The sequence below is a fragment of the Mustela lutreola genome, chromosome 8, assembly GCF_030435805.1.
Source record: "Mustela lutreola isolate mMusLut2 chromosome 8, mMusLut2.pri, whole genome shotgun sequence".
Taxonomy (NCBI): domain Eukaryota; kingdom Metazoa; phylum Chordata; class Mammalia; order Carnivora; family Mustelidae; genus Mustela; species Mustela lutreola.
Window position 1 is genome coordinate 33,181,986 of NC_081297.1, and position 23,270 is coordinate 33,205,255.

Here is a 23,270-nt window from a genome sequence, read left to right on the forward strand (position 1 = left end):
ACTCTCTAGTTTTATACTATGTGCTTTTTTAAATTATATTAAATATGCACTTTTCAGGCTGGCAGTCATGTGAATGCCTTCCAACATTAAAGGCTGGTTATAAAATTCACAAATTTGTAGTGGCTTTCAGAGTGTAATTTTCTGTACATATCTTGGATGTGATATTACCACTGTCTTGTATCTAAGGAGCAGCCTCCCTGCACACTTCAGAGCCTTTTAAACACCACTGTTTTTCTCAAAATCTAAATTTTACCTTATTTTCATTCAACTGTGTTAATTCAGGGGAACTTGAGTTCCTTTCCCACATTTTACATTAATTTCCTAACTAAAATTTACTAGTATTTTCCATCATAATCAAGGCAAGTATTAAGTCAAGGGTGTGTATCAAAGAAGAAACCAATAAAGGTTATGAGGTTATTATTACAAATTTTTGTCACATGGAAATGTTATTTAAATACCATTTATTCTATACAGTGGTAACTTCCAAATTCGTGTTTCCAACTCTGATCTTTCCCTTGAGCTCCAGACATCTATGTCTAACCACCTACGTGACACCCCTGCTTGGAAGTCTCAAAGGCATTACAAAATCACTTAAATGTCCCAATAGGAAAGAGATTTGACTGCCCCTAACCCTGTATCTTTATTCCATTCCTAAGTCATCTACTTAAATGAACCTCTATAACCCCTACCCTACTTGCTCCAGTTAAAACTCTAAAAGTCACCCTTAATACCTTCTTTGCCCTCATTCTTCACAGCCTGAGAGCCTATGAGGACACTACCATATCTATCAAAGGTATATTGATACATATTGATACAAAGGTGTTTGTATCTATATTAATATGTATATTGATCCAATGCTCATACATATCAATAGTGATACATACATATTTATACAAAGGTGTAACCATATCCTGCCACAGTGTGTACTACAATTAGGTTGAACTCGGTTTTTTAAAAATTGGTTTTATTTATTTTAACTAAAAAAAAAAAAAAAAGTACCCATTCTCACTTGCCCTCCTTCTAACCACCAATCCACCAATCTATTCTCTGTATCTGTAAGCTAGGGGTAAGGGGTTGTTTTTTTTTTTTTCTTTTCTAGATTCCACATATAAAGAGAGATCACACGCTATTTGTCCTTTTCTAACTTAGCATAATGCCTTTGAGGTCCATCCATGTTGGCACAAATGGCAAAATTTCACTATTTTTAGGGTTGGGTAACATTCCCCTATACACACACACACACACACACACACACACACATATATATATGTATATATACACATATATATCACCTATATGTATATATACATATATATGTGTATATATATATATGCCACAAATTCTTTATCTATCCATCCACCAGTGCACACTTTAGGCTGGTCCCATGCCTTGGTTACTGTAAATAATGCTGCAACGAACATGTCACATATCTGCTTTTGAATTACTGTTTTTGTTTTCCTCAGATAAATACCCAGAAGTAGAATGGCTGGATCACAAGGTAGTTCTATTTTCATTTTTTAAGGAACTCCCATATCTTGTCCATAGTGCACCAATTTACATCCCCACAAAGAGTGCACAGGGGTTCCCTTTTCTCCACACCCTCAACAACCCTGTTAGTTATCTTTTTTAAATAATCATCATTCTAACAAATGTGAAATGACTTCTTATTGTGGTTTTGATTTACATTTCCCTGATGATCAATAAGACTGAGCATCTTTTCATGTACCTGTTGTCTTTCTCTGGAAAATGTCTATTTAGATCTTCTGCCCATTTTTTAATCTGACTGGTTTTTTGGTGGTTTCTTTTTTTTTTTTTTTTCATTGTTTTTGTTGGGGGGGGTGTTCTTTTGCTATTGAGTTGTAGGAGTTCTTCATTTATTTTGGATGTTAAACTCTTACCACATATATGCAGAAGCTTTTTATTTTGATGTTCCAAAAAAAATTTTAGCTTTATTAGTTGATTTATTCTGGAATTACATTAGAATCAAAGGGTATAAGCCATGCCAATTTTCTTCTGCTTCTGATATAAAATCCAGGAGAAAAAAAAAATCTGCTACTTTCCACGTGATTTCTATCCTTGTGTGAATGAATAAATGAATGGGATAATCTCCTTTATCATATATAATTACTTCTCCAAAATTACTTCGAAATTTTTAATGAAGAAGAAGAAATCAACAGCTACCAATCTTCCTATAATCACTATGCTGTATACTAGGTGCCCAGAATTTATTCATCTTAAGTTTGTACCCTTTGACCAATACCACTCCTCTGTTACCAGTTCCCAGGACCTGGTAAACATAATTCTGGCTTTCTTTCTAGGAGGTCACCTTTTTTAGATTCTATATGTGAGGTCACACATGTATATTGTCTTTCTCTGTCTGACTTATTTCATTTAACATAATGCCCTCAAAGAGATTCATCCAATGGCAAAATGCCCTTTTAATGGCTGAATAATACTCCATTTTATACACACACACACACACACACACACACACACACACACACACACGTGAGATCTTCCCGATCCATTCATCTGTTGATGGACACTTAGATTGTTTCCATACCTTGGCTACTATGAACAATACTGCAATGAACCTGGGAGTGCAGATACCTCTGATCCTCTTTAGAAATATACTCAGAAGTGGGGTTGCTGGATAATACAGTAGTTCCAGTTTTCACTTTTTGAGGGACCCCCCCAATACTGGTTTCACAGTGGCTGCACCAGTTCACAGTGCCACCAACAGTGCACCAGCGCTCCCTTTGCTCCACATCCTCACCAACGCTAGTTATCTCTTGTCTTTTGAGGATAGCTATTCAGACAGGTATGAGGTGATATCTTACTGTGCTTTTAACTGGCATTTCCTTGATGTGTTGAGCAGCTCTTCCTCATATATCTGCTAGCCATTTATATGACGTTTTTGGAAAAATGTTTATTCAGTTCCTCTGTCCATTTTTAAATTGGATTCTTTGGTATTCTGCTATTGAATGATTTGAGTTCTTTATGTATTTTGGATATTAACCCCTTATCAGATAAATGTTTTGCAAATATTTCTTCCCATTCCATAGGCTGCCTTTTCATGTTTCTGATGAGCAGAAGCTTTCTTACTTGATGTGTTCCCACTTTTCTTATCGCCTTTGCTTTTGATGCCAAGTCTATTTGTGCTTTATTTTTTTTAATGACATAGCCCTTGTTGGCTCCGAAACACTAAAAATTGAAACCAGGGTCACTTTTTTCTGTTCAGAAGAATATGCATATTGACAGTATAGTAGAAATCCTCTAATGTCAAGGATTAAAAAATAATGTATTTCTTCCAACAACTATTACTGAGTAATAATTACCAAGCTCTTTTCAAATTGATAGAAATGTAAAAAAAAAAAAAAACAAAACAAAAAAACCATAAATGCAAGTAAACATTATAGAATATAGAATATTTTTCATTACAAAATACCCAAAGTAACAGGGCTTATTTGTTTTTTTAAATCATTAGAAACTAGTATTAAAAGAATGAGTGTTGGCGAGGATGTGGAGAAAGGCGAACCCTCCTGCACTACTGGTGGGAATGCAAACTGGTACAGCCACTCTGGAAAACAGCATGGAGTTTCCTCAAAAAGTTGAAAATAGAGATACCCTATGACCCAGCAATCACATTACTGGGTATTTATCCTAAAGATACAAATGCAGTGATCCGAAGGGGCACGTGTACCCGAATGTTTATAGCAGCAACGTCCACAATAGCCAAATTATGGAAAGAACCTTGATGTCCATCAACAGATGAATGGATAAAGAAGATGTGGGGTATGTATGTATGTGTATATATATACAGATATATACACACACACACATATATATATAATGGAATACTATGCAGCCATCAAAAGAAATGAAATCTTGCCATTTGCAGTGACGTGGATAGAACTCGAGGGTATTATGCTGAGTGAAATAAGTCAATTATCATATGCTCTCTCTGATATGAGGAATTTGAGAGGAAGAGCGGGGGGAGGGGGGGCCGTAGGGGGTAGGGAAGGAAAAAATGAAGTAAGATGGGCTCCAAAGGGAGACAAACCATAAGAGACTCAATCTCACGAAACAGACTGAGGGTTGCCGGGGGGGGGGGGGGGGGGCGGGTAGGGAGAGGGTGGTTGGGTTATGGACATTGTGGAGGGCATGTGCTATGGTGAGTGCTGTGAAGTGTGTAAACCTGATGATTCACAAACCTGTACCCCTGGGGCAAATAACACATTACATGTTAATAAAAATAATTTAAAATATTAAAGAAAAAATAAAGAATGGGTGTTAACATAATTCAATGATGATGGTGGTAGGGATGTGACCAACAATGATGACGGTAGTTACCATTTACTGGGGTGTTATTTTTGCTAAAGAATGCTGAATCCTTAACACAAATCCCCAGGTTTAAACTCAAATGTAACACAACCTCACAAAGTAAGTAAAATTGCTATCCTCCATTTAGAAATGGGAAAACTGAGGTTAGAGAGATTTAAGTCATTTCTGAAGCTTGTGAAGTAATCATGAAGCTGGGATCCAAATACAGGCCATGTGGCTTCTCATCCCCCCAAACAAGATGCCCATCTTTGGTGAAGCAACAAAAGGTACAACAAAGCAAGAACCAAGCCCTGGCCTACAATTAATATGGTAACTAGAAGAGTGAGACATTGTCCCCCACCTTCCCGAACTATGGGTGGCCCCAGACAAACAAAGTCTGGACTGCTTTTCCTAGGAAAGCTATGAGCAGCCAACACTGTACAGGCTGTTCCCAACTTCAAAACTCCAAATGCTTATGAGAAGCCTTTCCAATTGGTGGACCATGTAGGAGGCCAATCACCCTTTTTTGTTCCCTTCCACAAGCACTCCTCACCACCAACACCTCTGCTACACCTGGCCCTGCACTCCCCAACCCATCCACCCACAAACTGAAGAGCTGTGGGCAAACCAGTACCCATAAAATATCTAAATGTTGGGAAATCATCTCTCTGAATTAATTAATGAGACATGTGGTGCTCTACTCAGCATTTAATTTAAATATTTTCTTTAGAGTCTAACTAAAATAAATCCATTTAGGAGGAAATTAATGAAATCATCTAGTTAATGAAGTCTGTTTAATACGAATCATTTCAATTCCAAGTCATCAAACTCTTTTATATCAGTCCTTCCCTCTGCCAATTCACATCACAGTTTAAAAAGATGACTCTATTCTCAGTTATATGTAACACTGCCTAATGCTTTCTTCATTCTGGAACTAGGAAGTCACAAAATTATGGGGAAATTTAAAAACAAAATAAGAAAATCCCCAGTTAATCACATACTCCACTTCCACTGCTAACACACCTCCCTTGGTAACACCTGCTCACTAGGATCCCTGCGTCTGCCCTGCTCCTATCCATGCCCACCCTCCCACTGCAGCCAGAGAGACAGTTCTCAAACGGACTCTCATCACCCACCACTCTGAATTTTCACGTACCCGTCCTGCGGATTCAGCCTGACTATATCTTTTAGGCAAGTCTTGCTTCATCCTGACTTGGTCAGAATGCTTTGGTGCCACCTTTTGTGGCATGACTCCTTATCTTCAGACCATTATTTGTTGGTAATTCTACATTTAATTTCTATGATTGTTTAATTCTGACTCTCATGATACACCATGAGGACCTCGAAAGGACAAACTGTGTCTCCTTTTGTTTGACACTGTATTACAACACGGAGCATAACAGCTGGCACAGAATAGGTGCTCAGTGAATTAGTTAAAATAACTAAAAGTCTTATTATCTTTCAAAGGAAATTATTATATGTGCTGCCTTTTAAAATTATTATTATTGTCATCATCATCATTATTCAGAAATATTAGTCTGTAAAAATTCTCTCACATGTTTAGGGATAACTAAAGGACTGTATTCATGGGCCAAGTCAACAAGAAATTCGGGGGGGGGGGGCAGGGGGAAAGAGTAAAAAGGAAGTTATTAGGAACCCCTCAGCCCACTCCTACCTCCAGGATACAGACATTCTAAAAACTAACTGACCTCCTGCGGCAATTTAGTGTTCTAGTCTTGACAACAAAGGAATTTAAATCTCAAAACTCTCTTTTATCAGGCACATGCCTGGCGATGGGTTATGTAAGGAGAAGGATGGAGTCTTTAAAGAAATTAAAATTAGATTTGTTTCAATTATGAGCTGTGAGCTCTTGCTGTAATTTAAGCAACAAGCCATTTCTTCAGAGCTCATTCTTCAGGCTTATTCACGTTTTAGAAACTATTCCAGATCCAAAAATACGTTCTTCATTCTCATCTAAAAACTAGAGATGTGACTGTCTTCAGCAAAAATAAAAACAAAAGAGTGCTTCTCTCCACATTATCAATAGCTATGGCACAGAATGCATAACGCCCCCTTTAAAGGACATGTGTACACACGCTCTCCACAGAGAAGCACGATACGCTCCTACCGTCACCTCCCTGGACCCTGATTATTTTTCAGTAACTTGATGCCAAAACAAGTAAATTAACAAGTTATACCTAGGTAGCAAAAAAAATAACACCCAAAACAGTAGAAAACAATGAACTTTTAAAACTAAACCATGTCCCTTGCCTGAAAGTTGTACCAGACATGTATTTCAAAAGCAAAATTTATTACAACACATTTCAATGATACTAACATCAGACATCTGGTGGGGCAGACATATTGTGAACACAAGAGCAAACAAAAAACTACATCAGTTTCTAAGTTAGGAGAACGATGAAAATGTGTGATCTACACCTCAGCACTAGCTTCAGCCAACATGCAGAAATTAATGCTTGCCCATGAGGTCAATAAATTTTTTAAGTCTCTTTTTCTCAACATGCTTCCAACTGAGGATACTGGCCTAACTGTCCCCCAGGAAACCCTGGGTTCTTCCCAAAAAGCAGCAGCCAGCAGTCTCCACAACAATCCTCCGCAGCACCTGGCCTCCAGCTCCCACACCTCAAGCTCATATAAACTTCCAAAAAGTTTAAATTACTATTCCCTTCAACCCTTCTTCCACAAATAGCAAGGAGCAGATGGTAGAAGACATTCCCTGGGCGCCTGGGTGGCTCAGTCGGTTAAGCATCTGCCATCGGCTCAGGTCATGATCTGGGGGTCAGCCCTGGGACCAAGCCTCATGTGGGGCTCTCTGGTCATCTGGGAGTCTGCCTCTCCCTCTAACCCTCCCTACTGTCCATGCTCATCGCCCTCTCTAATAAATAAAATCTAAAAAAAAAAAAAAAAGTATTTCCCAAGGTCAACACAAAAATAGCACACACGACATCTTTCCTGGTCAAAACAAAATCACATCCAAGAATGACAAAGAAAATGCTTGCAACTAAGCACCCTGAGCACCAAAGGTATGAAAAGGAAGACGGTAACATATGGAAATGGCTTTCTTCTTGCTGATCACACACAAAAAAGCACACTTCCCCCAGCTTTAAGTTCTTGGTCAGTCCACCTAAAATCAGTTTTAATGTTCTTACAACGTTCTCAAGTGACTGGCATGCAAAGAGAAGTGAATACAAAACATTTTTCTACTGTAATCTATTTGGAATTTTCAAATTTTACTGCAGTACACAGAGGAATAGCAGGAATGACCTAGACCTATTTGAGGAGAACCGAGGGAAGGTTCACTAAAATAATAAATAAAAGATAACAAAGACCAAACCAGGAAGAAATTGAGACAAGAAACTGCTTGACACTCGGGAAAGCACATACAGACAAACACATTCCAACAGCTGTTCTAAGAGGTCCTACAGATAACATGGTAACCATTTCAGTTTTTCATCATTTGGCAAAATGTCAATGGAGAAAACTGAGAATGAGACACTAAGAGTAAATAAAACACGATGACCGTATGCACACTAGGATTCTCTGTTCCCTTTTACTCGAAAGCAGCAATGCAGAGTAGGGACAAACAAAACAAGGCACATTTATATACACAAAGTAGATCTAGAATATTCTATCTTATAAAATCAAACCTACTCCAAGAACCTAAGACAACACATGCTAATACCATTCTGAATAAACTTGGGTAAATCCTGGCCATTGGAATCGTGTAGGCACCAAAACAAAACTTCCTCAGTGCTGTGCATGAAACTCTAATAATTAAAGGATAATGAGCAAAATTAGGTACTAATTAGGTACTTCAATCTTCTCTTACTATCATTTAAATTGTTGCCTCTTAATCCTAATATCTCTCTATGAAAATAATTTTTCAAAACTTCACAAATTCATAGTGATCTGGTATATAATTTACACCTTTTTAATTTTTCTTTATTTTTTATTTTTTTATGTATTTGACAGACAGAGAGAGAACACAAGCAGGGGGAGCAGCAGAGGGAGAGGGAGAAGCAAGCTCTTCACTGAGCAGGGAGCCCGTGCGGGGCTCGATCCCAGGACCCTGGTATCATGCCTGAGCCAAAGGTAGATGCTTAACCGACTGAGCTACCCAGGTTCCCCTGAAATTTACATCTTTGAAAGAAATTACCCCATTACAGAGACTGATGGCAGGGCCACTAAACCATGGTTTCAAAGTTCAGTGAGCCCAAATACCACCTGGACTGTTTGTAAAATGCAGATGCCCAGGCCTGGCTAATGGAGACCTTATTTCCCCAGGCTAAGTATCTATCTGTATTTTAAACATGACCGGGGGATTTTCATTAAACATAAACAGGACACTTTTTAGAGCAATTTTATTGTGTAAGAGAACTGTAATGTCTTTTTTAATCTAAAAGAAAAACAGGTGTCAAAATCCTTACTCAAGAGTAGCTGCCAAAAATACTTGAAAACACTCCAGGATGATTAAATCGGAGTCAAATTTCAAAGCCATGGAAAGGAGCCATACAACTGACTACATGCAACCCTTCGGTCTCAATAATGCATCTGACAATACCATGAATGTGATTGTGGAGAGTCTGGATTCTTAATCATATATATATTTTTAGAGTTACAACTTCAATGGGTCCTCTAAGAAGCTCATTCAAAAAGTTAAATTGATCATATATACATATATATATATATATATATATATGTATATATGGAGAACATAAACACAAAAAATAAAAAATAAATAAGTATCTCTGAACAAATCAAACAATGATTTAAAAGTTCTTTCAGTCTGCAATACATGGCATTCTCTAACATTTTTCTATTTGGAAACTGAATTTAATCTGCATGATATAAAACTACCTGAAAACTTACTTCATTTATTAATATTTAAAACATTCTCCTTCAGGCGTGCCTCGGTGGCAGAGTCAGTTAAGCATCTGACTCCTGATTTCAGCTCAGGTCAAGATCTCCGGGTCATGAGATCAAGCCCCACGTGGGGCTCCACGCTCGGTAGGAGTCTGCTTGAGATTCTCTCCCTCTTGTTTCTGTCCTTCCCCACCTCGTTCTCTCTCTCTGTCTCTCAAATAAATAAATCTTTAAAAATGGGAAAAAATACCTCTGATTTAAATGGCAACTATTTTAGAAGATCATAATTTGCTTCTTCCTCCATTTATATGTGTAACCTAATAGTTATTGTGTTTAAAGAAGATTATTATTTTCAGTTGCTGCATAACAAATTACCCCCAAAGACCTAAACAATAGTATCAACCACCTTAACCTAACTGATCTGTACAGAACACACAACCCAACAACTGCAGAATATACATTATTTTCAAATACACATGGAACATCCACCCAAAATGCCATATACTGAGCCTAAAATAATAGTGCATTTCCAAAGATTTTTTTTTAAATCCTACAGCTGAACATCTACATCTCAGTATTCTACCTAGCTAAAACATGCACACTGTTAAGGTGGTTGATACTATTGTTTAGGTCTTTGGGATAATTTGTTACTCAGCAACTGAAAATAATAATCTTCTTTAAACACAATTAACTATTAGGTTAATAGTTGAGGCGCTAGGATGGATGGTGAAAAACTGTAATCTGTACTCCGTGAACCCACAGAGCAGGACTGCAGGTGCCGTGTGCACATGAGTCCTCTGAGCTCCATGTTCTCGAGCACTGAGACAGGGAACAGCCCCCCATCCTACCCACCCAGCAAACCAAAGTCCACAGCAGGCTATCCCAAGCAACACACCAGAGCTCGGCCGACCACAGAGACAATCTTTAAAACACTCTGATTCACTCTATCGAAAGGCACAACATATGAACAGGATGGTACCCATCTGGGGCAAAGCCTGTCTGTACACAGTCAAAAAGGAAACACAGGTGGAGAAATCCGGGCACGCTCATTAATGCTGCTCAGAATGCAATAAAGCCAAAGATGAAAGTACACTGATGGCCACCTCTGCTTTCTCCACGGTAATCTCAGTATCCAAAGTAAGAACAGCAACGAGTACACCATAAAACGAAACGCCGTGCGCAGCTAGGCTGGCACGGTCACAGTTAATTGGCATGGAAATATATTGATAATCAACTCAAAGAGAAAAAGCAGGCCACTGTTCAATCCTTTCTACTTTAAAGAAAATATGTGTCAGTATTTGAGCAAAGAGAAGAGTCAGGCCGCCAAACCCACTCAAGCAACACCAGGAATGAGCTCTGGGCAGCAGCATCAGGTGATTATTTCCTTCTTTATGTGCTTCTTTTTCTTCACCAGGAGCTACAATATTTTTATATTAGAAAAAGCAACCAAAAAATAGGAAAGAAAGAAAACAAGGAAGGGGAAGGGAAAATACTGAAAGATTAATATGACATGAGTTCATCTCTTTGTAATATTACAGCTGGGCAAGGGCACCTGTTTGAATTCTTCATAAACATCGAGAGTTGCTTTAAGCTTTGAAGTTGAACCACACATTAATTTGACTGTAAATTTAAGTTTCTAGGTAAGTGGATGGCAGGAAAAGGATCTGAGAGTCACCTTACACCCAGCTCACTGAAAAGCCCAAAAAGAAGAAGTGACACCAAGAGAAAGAGCAGCAAGTCAGAAACGGGCAGAACAGTTCTGTATTTTTGATCGATGCAGGAGCTACACGGGACAAACCCCACAATGGTATGTGCTAGTGAATCAAATCTCCCAGAATTTACACACTATTTCATACCTGGGATTTTTCATTTTCCTCAAGATTTCAAGAAAACATAGAGGATATCTGCCAGTTTGGAATGAGGCACTGCGCTGTCAGGAAAGCAGAAGCCAAGAAGACAAGACAGCCGTGCTCGGCCATCTCCCAGCCAAGTACAGGCATGGAGGGAGGGTGAAGCCAAGGGTCAGCAACACGAGTGGAGGGGAAGGGGGAGAAAGAGAATTGGGTTGGGGGGAGAGGAGGAAGGTGGGCAGCGGGAGGAAGGCAGAGACAGGGAGGGAGAGCGCTCCCCGGAGAGAACCAGAGTTGAGTATGAGACAGCTTCACCACCCCCCAACCCCATGATGTGACCGCTGGCTTAACCCATCCTGTGCTGTGACACGTGTGATGATACACGGCGTGTGCAGCTGGCAGCCCTTCGGTAACTTCATCACGACCAGAACACAAACGAGGCTGTGGCCAAAGTCTGCTTCAGCCCCATCACCCCCTGACAATAATCATCTGACTTCTACATGCAAATATCCTGTCACAGATTCTTAAAGTACTGAGTGTCACTTCTCCTCATTCCCTCAAAGAGCAGGACAAAAGAGTGAAAGCAAGTGAACACTGATGTGCCTGGGGGTGGTCCCGTTGGTGATGCCGAAATCAGAGGACACTGAGGATGGTCCTACAGTCCAAAATCTCCCCAAGAGCAACACCAAGAAAAGCATGGCTTTTGGAACACAGAAAAGCCTCTGCTCCCTGGGATGCACCTGCTCCCTGAGACGCCTCTGCTCCCTGGGACGTCCCTGTTCCCTGAGATGCACCCACTCCCTGGGGAGCCAGATAGAACACTGCCCATGCCCACTCTGGGACAGGCCAGTGCTCCGGTCAGAACTCAGAGACCTTGCATATCACACACGGAAACAGACCTCAGTTGTCAAGAAAGGGGATCAGTTTGGTTAAGACAAAGGAAAATATGGCAGGAGAAACTTTTAAAAAGAATTCTATTCAAAAAGTTGGAAATTTAAAATTCTATAACATAGTAATCTTAATAAAGCCCAGGTGTCAAGAAAAACATTATACCGTAAAATTCAGTATAGTGAAGACTCACAATACTTGTTTAAAAAAAAAAAAAAAACAAAGGGAGTGACCCAAATGTTCTTTAAAGTAAGTTTCTAATTAGAAAGGGAAGTACTCCCACCTAACCACCCCCCTTCACTAAATGCATCCTGCATGGCTTCCCTGGATTTGAACTCACTCTGTCTTTATCGTCTGCTACATCACAGAGGGTATCGTCAAGGTCTAGTATTCCTCCATCTCCGTGTTCAAGTCGGTGCACCTGTATCCAGTAGTTTGGATCCTGTAGAGAACAGAAACATTGAATGTAGGTAGTTACATCACCAAAAGAATCTCTAACACCTGAGAATCACTAAAACGGAACACTTACTAAAAACGCTTGTTTAAAAAATGCTGAATTACCCATCTTTTCACTTTCTCAGTGCTCAAAATGCAGCTCAGACACTACTTCTCAAAACTATTAAACACTATCATAAAACACTACTAATGCAAATAGCATATAGTTACTCTGCACCCACATTCATCCGGACTTCTTTCAAAGGAAAGTCAGTACTCAAATTGGTCATCCACAGAGACTAGGTTTGTAAAAACACATCTCTCTCTCTCTCACGCACATGCACACACACACATGCCATGGCATCTGTCTTCATTCTAGAGCCTTATGCAGCATGATTCCCAGATTACAATGTTGTCCAGAGTCCTTAGGACACCTGTTGCTATGGTTCCAACAGTGCTCCAGTGAGCCATCAAAGAACAAATTCCCCAAACAAACCACACTCTTACTCTTCCTTACCAAAAGGTATTAATCCTCCAAGGGTAATCAGGTATAATTAATATCCTGGGGGAGAATAAAGAAAGCTGTACCAACCATCATTCCCTAGCAAGTTAGAACAGAGTCATCCTGCCCTCTGCTCTTCACCCCCCCCCCAAGAAAACTGTAGGATGATCTAATCAACTAAAATATTAACTTTCATTTCTAAAACCCTTTTAGTACACAATGAAGCAGACTGACCTCTAAAATGTGGTTTATAAAAACCTCTTCTTCCTTCCCTGTTCTCCCCACACTCTCCTTATGAGATCATAACCTAACAGCTTTTCTGTAACATTTGGAGCTACTCCTCTGAAATAAATTTCCTCCTAACAATTTTCTCAACCCCTTGACTTTTCTATTTCAGGACCTGCTATGTTCTAGCCTTTCTCCACCACAGTTAGTTCCCCTTTCACAGCCTGCCTGTATTAAAGTCCTGCAGAACTGTCCCCCCTGCCCACCGTGGAGGCCCAGTGCCTCCTCTACACAGGGCCTCACCTTATCATCCAGGCTAACCCTTCCCACCCCTCATGACACACCTCAGTCAGTCATCACCTTTCTTCCCGACCAGAAAGCCCCCAAAACAGTTTAGAAGTCTATCTCCAGTCTTACTGTTAATGTTTCTAAAAACCATAGTACTTTGGAAAATGGTACTCGGATGTAAATGCTGAGTCTTTAAAAGCTGTTGATACTGTATTTTTTTTTCACATGCTAAAATAATTGTATAAAACTTTCCATTGACCCTACTTTACTCTTTAGTCACTCTACCAACTCTCTAACTCTCTTTACAGCAAAATTATTAATAGATTTGTTGTTTTACATTCTTCTCTCATAATCCTGTTCCAATGAAGTTTCCTCCCCACCACATGCTCAAAAATGTCCATTCAAGTTACCAACAGTCTCCATATTGTTTAATTCAATGGTCCATTCTCAAGACTCATCGGCCTTGGTCTATCAGCAGAATGTTATATACTAATCATTCTCCTGCCCTTTCAAATACTCTGTAAACCTGGCTTATAATCTTTCAACAATCTGATCAAGGCCTGTAATTAGACAAGATCAGTAATCTCAGAATTACTGAGATTCGGTTGTCTCCTCTCTCCAGAAGGGTCCTGATTCTACGGTCAACTATGCCAAGTAGCCATGACAACACCATGTCAGAACATTTATCAGGATAGCACTTATTAAATGCCACTCCATAATACGTGCTGAACAGAAACTGTCTGGACAGAAAAAACCGAGAAGGAAATCAGCACTAATCCCAAGAGAGTATAACACACACACACACACACACACACACACACACACACACACCACAGATCTAAACAGGACACATAGAAATGACCTCTTCCCACAAGAGTATAAAATCCAGGAAGGACATTTTTGCCACTGAGAAATACAGCTCCTTCAAACAGTAGCCTCTCTCAGATTTTAACTGGTAGCTTTCATCAATACAATTCTCTCTCAATAAACAGAGGATCTGCTATATTTTCAATGGAATAGTGAAGAACCTCTAAGGAAAACTTTTCTTAAAAAGTCAGAGTATGTTTGTTGATTCTACCTTGGTAGTTCACCCTAAAAACTTTGAAATGTTAATAGCAGAAACCATTGTTGTCCCAGCTATAGAAACGTAGAAATGTAACTGAACAAAAAGTTGTGATAAGGCACTTTTAAAAATACTAATAAACACTAATTCTACAATAAATACACCTGTTATGAGATTTAAAAACCAACATGACATAACACTCAATTTTAAAAAATAAGAATCTGTCTCACTCAGGATTAGTTCATTTAAAATAACCAAAGATCTAAACACCGAACAATAGTTTTATGTTCTGACAACCAAAAATCCCTCACACACGAGCAAGAAACAAGGAATGACGTTCATCAAGCGATGAAGACAGAGCTACCAAGAAGCAAATGCCCAGGCCAGACAAGGGTCCCCAAACACCAAGAAGAAATCCAGGGACAAAACCACAGAAAGAATCACTGCTTCTCACTCAGGCTAAGAATAAGAGCCAGGACCTGGCCTAAGGCTGGAGACAAAGAAGTAGAGGAACCATTTCTAAGACCAGCTGAGAATGAAAGCACAGGTGTGTAATTTGAAAAAATGCAAGCTGCAATGAAAGGTGTTGCCCACTCTATTCCAGGACACAGTAAGAACAAACAGTATGGGGGAAATCCTAATGAAAGACTGGCCCCGCAAAGAAATCCTTCCAGCTCTACAGAGAGCATCATCCCATTATGCAAAAAGCCATGAGCTTCCGTGAGCTGTGACCTGTGGAACACACAGCCTCTGCCTATCTTACACCCACGTAAGCTTCAAGAAAAGTATCTGCCACTGGAAACGGTGGTAGCCTGCTCTTTGCAGTGACCATGCATACTGCAATGGTCTATATCCTCTCAGATTTTCAAATGAGAATATATATGTAAATATAAGACTACAAAAAGATAACTGAAAACTCGTGATAATTTGAAAATAAATTACTACTTGCAAAAAACAGGATGAGAGCAAAAACAACCACCGCTGCCCTCTGTGAGAAATTAAAATGTATCAGATAAGACATAAACAAAAAGTCAAAGGAGGTAGACCATGCGTCATAAGAAAAACAGACATAAAAATGCTTTGAGTTCAGAGGAAGGAAAGATTACTTTTGCTTGGAAAGATTCAGGAAAGGCTTCTAATGAGCAGGCTGGAGGAAGGAAGAACGCAGAGATCATTCTGAGCTGAAGGACAGGTACGAACAGGCAGGGAGGAGGGGCACGGTTTATTCATTAAACTGGGAGCACAAAATGGGCCACACAACAGAAACGGAAGGTAAAAACATCCTACCCAAGAGACCCACGTGTACTCGGCCTCCCCCGTCCTGGAACCCTCCCGAAACTACAGTCGTTATGTATTTTTCAAGGTGTATCGCCACAAAAGCAAAGAGAACAGAGAGAAACAAGAGTAACAGAGCAGCAGGAGGCTGGGAAGCCGGGCTGATGATCACACGTGGAGCAGACTCAAGAAAGTGAACCCCGCGCCGGACTGCGTGGGAAACCAGGCAGCAACGTGACCTCCTCGGGAGAGCCCTAAGCTGCTCTGGAATTGGGGAAACCAAGTACCTCAGAAGACAGGAATGAACATGGGAAGAAAAACCGCAGGATCGGCTGAAATTCTCTTTAAGCAGTAAAGATATTTTGAAGTGCTGCACACAGCACTGGGACGGCCCCAGCAGCTTCCTGGAGGCTTATACTGCAGAGATCTCTGAAAACCAGGTGGGATGCGGGGATAAGTGAACATTTTCACACTGAGTAGAGAATCCAGCTCTCTGCTTCCGTGTGTTCCCGGAACACAGGCAGCTGGAGTCAAGCCACCTAGACAAGAGCCTGGACGATCTCTCCCTGGGCATCTGACCACCTGAAGAGCAAAGGGCCAGAGGAATCTAGCCAGCCAGGTGCCCCTCCTGTGCACCTCAGCTTCTGAGCCCTTGCCTACACTCTAGGGTCTGTGTTCGAGTTAACACCCCTTACTCAGCCAGCAGGCAAGGAACAGACCCTGAGGAAAACCCAAGGATGGAGCAAAGGCCAAAACAAATAGAAAAGATACCGAGAAAAACAGGCTGTATAAAAAGAAGATGGTTGTAAAAAACCCATCACTGATACCCAGGAGAGTTCAGATGATGGTAATCCAGGTAGCAAAGGAAAATGAAAAGACAGGGAAAGAGGAAAGGAAAAAAACAGAGAGGAAAGCCAAACAAAAGCCTCCTAGAAGTTAAAATCACATCAAGTGAAAAATCATTAGAAGATTGGAGAGGAAGTGAAGAAATCGCCCCAGAAAGTAAAGGAAAAAAAGAAGATAAAAGCAGGTAATGAAACAGAAGATGAATCAAGTAAGTCAAGCGGTTGAATCATAGAAGCTCTAGAAAAAGAAAACTGGGAAAACGGGGGTGGGTGGGGGGATCAAGTTAGTTCCCCAGAATGACAAGAGTTTCCACATTAAAAAGGCCTGTAGAGAACCCAACACAAATTATGAAAACAGGCATACACCAAAAACAAAAACAAAAACAAAAAACAGGCACACACCAAGGCATATCAGAACAGAAGAGATAAGCAGAAGGTAAAACAAACAAAAACATTCCAGAAAGTAAAATACAAATACTATATAATGAATGGAAAAGGAATCAGAATGAGTTTGGCTTTCTGGAAAGCAACACTAGAATCCAAATGACAATGGTACACTGTCTTCAAAATGCTTAAGAGAAATGGTCCTCAGGCAAGAATACTATACTTCACCCGACAGCCATCAGTAAAGTGCAAAGGCAGAAAAAAAATGTTTTAGAAATGCTATTTCTACAAAAATTACTCTCTCTGCACCTTTCTCAGGAAAGTGCTGGAAGATGTGTTCCAAGGAAATAAACCATGAATGAAGATGGCATGGCATATGAGAATAGGGGACATAACATATAAGAGAATTCCCAGAATAATGTGAGGCTGAGCCCGGATATCAGCGGGGCACCAGGGGCGGAAGGTGACTGGTCCTCCAGGAAGTGGGCCAGAAGCTCCAAAGGAGAGGTCTTCAAGAAGCTGAGAGTACCCACTGTAACTAAACATGCCAAGGGACGCCTGGGTGGCTCAGTTGGTTGGACGACTGCCTTCGGCTCAGGTCATGATCCTGGAGTCCCGGGATCGAGTCCCGCATCGGGCTCCCAGCTCCATGGGGAGTCTGCTTCTCTCTCTGACCTTCTCCTCGTTCATGCTCTCTCTCACTGTCTCTCTCTCAAGTAAATAAATAAAATCTTTAAAAAAAATAAAAAATAAAAAATAAACATGCCAAGATGTTACTTTTTAACAACTGGCTGAGCTGGATTAGAATTGGCTGTAAATTCACAGAAGACCAAACAAAGGAAAAAGTATTCTTCGTTCCAGGGAAACCACACAAGTTACAGGAAAATGTCACCAATGTATCTATCACACACAGTTCAGCTCTGAGCAGCTTTTAATAATGAAAATAATGGGTACATCAAATACTTAATCAAATTTACAATTGCTTTGGAGGGAAGAAAGTGTGTGTGCATGCATGTACATGTATGTGTGTGAGAGAGAAAGAGAGAGACTGAGAGAGAGAAACCTCTCTCTCCAGACAGAAACAGAGATCCAAGAAGTGGCTGCAAGAGAGGGGAAAGGCACATGTGGGGCAGTGAAACAGGCTTAAATCGTCCATATTAAATAAAAAACATGACAAGAGCAACAAAAAGCAATATAAGCAGTTGACACAGAAATACAAAGGTAGTACCAAAAGAATCAAGTGCAAGAATTGAAAAAGGCCATCTCTCAGGGAGCAAGTATGGCTCTCTTCCTAAAAATCTGACTATGCACATCCATAATGTTGGAAAAACGGCACAAAAGGTTCCTGAAAATAACATGCACAGCACACAGCTTGAAGTGAGCATCCATCAGTCCTATTTAGCCAGGGGATAATTACGCAGCCAAGACAAAGGAGGTCAGTCCATGATACAACAAACAAAAACATTTTGCTTTTAAAGTCAAAAGAAGAGCACAATGGATAGAAATTAGGCCACATTCTCGATTCCCTTGGTTAAGTATCTAATTTACTTAAACCCAAAATGAAACATTTTTTAGAATACATTTTATAGTTCTCTTTTTAAAAAAATGAATCATTTGGGGGTGCCTGCATGGCTCAATGGGTTAAAAAATGAATCATTGGGGGGCACCTGTGTGGCTCAGTGGGTTAAGCTGCTGCCTTCGGCTCAGGTCATGATCTCAGGGTCCTGGGATCAAGTCCTGCATCGGGCTCTCTGCTCAGTGGGGAGCCTGCTTCCCTCTCTCTCACTCTTTGCCTGCCTCTCTGCCTACTTGTGATCTCTCTCTGTCAAATAAATAAATAAAATATTTTTTTTTAAATGAATCATTGGAATTTCAAGATGGAGTATACACAGTTTTGAATTTGTCTAATCAGCTCCATTCCAAAAATGCCTAGCTTTTAGTATAAATTCAAACCAAAGGACCTATTTTCAATTTTGTTGTAACAACGTTGACATTAAACAGATTTTTCTGTTGCTTTCTTAACAAAGCCTGAAAATACAGGTGGTCAGAAAGCACAGCTGATGTTCAACGATAAAACAGTGACCTCCATCACAATAAGGGAATATCTATTATTTCATGGCAAGTGCACTCTTCTGCTTTCCACTTTTCCATCCCAAACCACACCCAACACACGTACCACCACTGCACCTCCACACCTAACACAGAGCAGCCACAACCCTGATGCCTTCCCTGAAGGTGACTGGCTTCATTTACAGTGTCAGTCAAAAAAGAAAACAGCAGCATGAAACCAAAGGTGAATTCCAACCACATGTAAGTAACTTTCTGGCATTTTGTTTCATTAGAACTGCACACAATCTCTTACGGAGTTATACCGTAGCCCAGCCATATGGGCCTGCCCATTACTGACCTCTAACTCTGACACAACTTCCACAACATCGCCTGAGTCACAGCTGCTCCCCCAGTTCTGCACTACTCCACAGAAACAGAGGAAAGGGGGGAAGGATCGGGGGCTGGCTTGGGCAGGCACCCGGACAAGGACAAGAAGGCAGTCACCACCAGTATATTTGCATTATGCATTACAATTCTAAAAAACACACTCGCACTTGTGCATTATCCCATGTGGTAAGAGGGATTATGATCCTTGCTTTCGATGAGAAAACTGAGCCGCAGAAAGCCTAAGCTACTGAAAAGAGGTCACAGTGAGTAACTGCCGTTGGCCAGGACCCCAGGCGGCTTCCACTGATTCATGTCCCAGCCTTTCTCAGACCCACATGGATTCTTTTCAAACAGGAGCATCAGAGTGACTGTCCTCTGGTTACAGCCCCTCTTCCCAACCTCTTTATATTTTGCATAATGGAGAGGTATACAACATATTTCCTCTAATAAAAAGTTTTTGACTGTTAAAAAAAAAAGTTTGAAAAGCCACCCACCTAAATATTATATTACATGTTCTAATCTCATCTATGATTTAAAGCTGAGGTTCTTAAAGTAGTTCATTCCCGCATTATCACCTGGGAACTAGCCAGAAATGCTAACATTTGGGAGCTCCACCTGGCCCTACTGAATCAGAATCTCTCAAGGCAGGGGCAGGGCCCAGCAACCTGTGTCTTAACAGGCCCTGCAGGTGATCCAAATGCACACCAGAGTCTGAGAACTCAAAATTTGTGGTTTAGAATTGAGGCTGCATAGGGGCTGAAATACTTTGAATTTCTTTTACGTATTATTACATATCATGTTTAGCTCATAAATTCATGGATTTAATGTTTTCACCCACTCTTTTTTTTTTTAAGATTCTATTGATCGGTCAGAGAGACAGAGCATGAGCAGGGTGAAGCAGGCAGAGAGAAAAGCAGGCTCCCCACTGAGCAAGGAGCCCAATGCGGGACTCGATCCCAGGACCCTGAGATCATGACCTGAGCAAAGGTAGATGCTTAACTGAGCCACTTACGTGTCCCTCACCTACACTTCTTAAATCAGAAGTTATTACTATATCTTAAAAATGGGGGGCACCTGAGTGGCTTAGTGGGTTAAGCCTCTGCCTTCAGCTCAGGTCATGATCCCAGGGTCCTGGGATCGAGCCCCACATAGGGCTCTCTGCTCAGCAGGGAGCCTGCTTCCCTGTCTCTCTGCCTGCCTCTCTGTCTACTTGTGATCCCTGTCTGTCAAATAAATAAATAAACTCTTAAAAAAAAAAAATGGTTACCACACACACACACACACACACACTCTCTCTCTCTCTCTCTCTTTTCCTATGATAACCATATAAATGTACTTCTTCCTTTCATCTCTTGTCCTAAATAATCTAATTACTTTCCAACTCATCTTACTGCTTCTAGACTCCAATCTTTTCATTCCTGTCCTGCATCTTGCTGCATAACTATCTTCACGAAATACCCATTTCATCATGTCCCTGTCTTGTGACAGGAGTCATTTGCACTGACTCATGACATTCCAAAAGGTTAAAATCCAACATCCCTGTCCAAGCACCCACTCCTCCCAAGCCTGCATTTCCAGACTTCCCTTGGCTCCCATCGCAGTCTGTCAGTCCTTCCAGACAGTTCTCAACACCACATCTGGGCCTTCAACTGCTCTCCTCACTGAGAAACCCAATCACTAGGATCAGTGCCTGAGACAGAGTAAAGACTCAATAAATATCAGTTCTGTGAATTAGTTAACCCTTAAGTTTTTTTTTCATTCAATTTCACACCTGGAACACTTTCATCCCCACAGCTCCAACTACGAGACTTGTATTTGTCCTCTCAAATCGAGATCAGAAACCACCTCCTCTGGGAAATGCACTCCAACCTCCAAGTATTTATCTAGACCACATATTTGTGCTGTTTGTTTATCTCTAGTTAAGTTCCTTGACGGCAGGAACCATCATCTTTTTTTTTTTCTTTTTGCATGGAACAAAGAACAATGCACCATGTTGTGTAAGTAATGTATAAAAAATAAAGGTAATAACCCTGTTAGATAAGAGAAAAAATTTAAACAAGAGCTCCTCAGAGACTACAGTCAACAAACACAGACTTGTACTCTCCTAACTGCCAAAAGAAATGCCACGGGCATGCCGTGCCATGTCAGGACCAAGAGCCCCCATTCACACTGTATCTTCCAACTCCCAGAGCTGGCTCTAGACATTCACACTGTATCTTCTGACTCCCAGAGCTGGCTCTACACATTCACACTGTATCTTCTGACTCCCAGAGCTGGCTCTAGAAAGGCTGTGAGGTTGTTCCAGCTGACATCCCAGGCAACATCTCAGATGTGGAGAAAGAAGACATCCAGGTACTTTTCCCTGGCAGTATAAAGGAACCCAAATTCCAGTAGAAACACCATCATCCTCACCCACACAGGTGAGTCCCCAGCAACCCCAGCCTAAAATGCCTAAAAGAAGTGAGCTGAAGCCTAGATAAACGTGCCTAGAACCCAAGGAAAGGAGGATAAGACAAAAAGCTCACCTTCTGCTCCACTTGGCCAATCAAGTTCTCCCCACTCTAGTCCCAGCGAACATAAGAACATGCAAGGGCTTGGAGGGGGGCAGTATTGTTACCTGATGAGCTGGTAGGGGGTGAACAGAAGGCTTTTCTAAAGGAAGGGGAAAGGTGCAACAGATCCAAGCCTAAGTCCCTAAAGGACAATACAGATCTATAGGATATTGCTCCAGAACTGAAAACATCTGTTTATAAGCTGTACAATCATCAGCACTATGGAAGCAGGTGCCTGGCTCTGGGCTCCCCTCCATATGCACTCTGCTCCTTCACCCTTACGGTACAAAGGGCCAGTGTGGGGCAACCAGGTACTGAGCACTTCCTAGTGATGAGATGACTAATGAACAGGAAACGTGGATGTCTGGGTGGCTCAGTGGGTTAAAGCCTCTGCCTTGGGCTCAGGTCATGATCTCAGGGTCCTGGGATGGAGCACTGCATCGGGCTCTCTGCTCAGCGAGGAGCCTGCTTCCCTTCCTCTCTCTGCCTACTTGTGACCTGTCACATAAATAAACAAAATCTTAAAAAAAAAAAAAAGAACAGGAAACTTGCTTGAGCTATCACACATGTAATTAAAGCTGAAGGGGAAAGAGAGCTCAAATATTACTCTGACTTTTTAATACCTGCTTGCCCTTTTTTGCACAACTGTCTCTTGAGAAGGATCAAATAGGTTCGTCAGGGGTACAAATCCGGAAGGGAAAACTTGACCAAAATAAAATTCTCTTTTCTTCTTCTTCTTTTTAAAAGATTTATTTGTTTATTTGAGAGAGAGAGAACATGTGCAGGGAAAGGCAGAGCAGGAGGGAGAGTCTCAAGCAGACTTCCCACTGAGCACAGAGCCCCAAAACAGGGCTTGATCCCACAACCCATGAGATCACAACCTGAGCCAAAACTAAGAGTGGGATGTTTAAGCAACTGAGGTTACTCAGTTGAGGGCACTCAGGTGCCCCGCAAGTCCTCTTTTCTTTCTCTTTTTCTCAGAATAGAAGAAATGAATAATGAAAAAACTATATCCCCCACCGGTTAATACACCTGACTCTCTTCGATACTAGAAAGTAGTGCTTCATACTGTGTGACCTATTAAAAATATACAGATTTAAGAAGTCAGTCATGCACCAGGCAGTCCTGAAATAAAAACTGAAAAAAAAAAAAAATCCATAAACATTAAAATAGGGCCTAGGATACCTCAAGGTGGAGACCCACTGTGTGACAACCACAGTGGCCCACAACACATGTGCAGTTAATGACAATACTATACAGTGTGAGAGCTTTTAAAGCTAATTGAAAATGTCAAATTTTTTTTTTTTTAGTGCTTACAAA

General features: G+C 40.8%; 1 protein-coding gene across 19 annotated transcripts in view; it reads right to left on the minus strand.

Moving 5' to 3' along the window:
• The window catches only part of PARD3 (par-3 family cell polarity regulator), a 663,820-nt gene that overhangs the window by 536,420 nt on the left and 104,130 nt on the right, over positions 1 to 23,270 (minus strand). For all 19 annotated transcript variants that reach the window (XM_059184236.1, XM_059184243.1, XM_059184241.1 and 16 more), the window contains exon 2: positions 12,286 to 12,387. In XM_059184236.1, the coding sequence (XP_059040219.1) occupies positions 12,286 to 12,387 (102 nt within the window). The remainder of the gene's footprint in view (positions 1 to 12,285; positions 12,388 to 23,270) is intronic.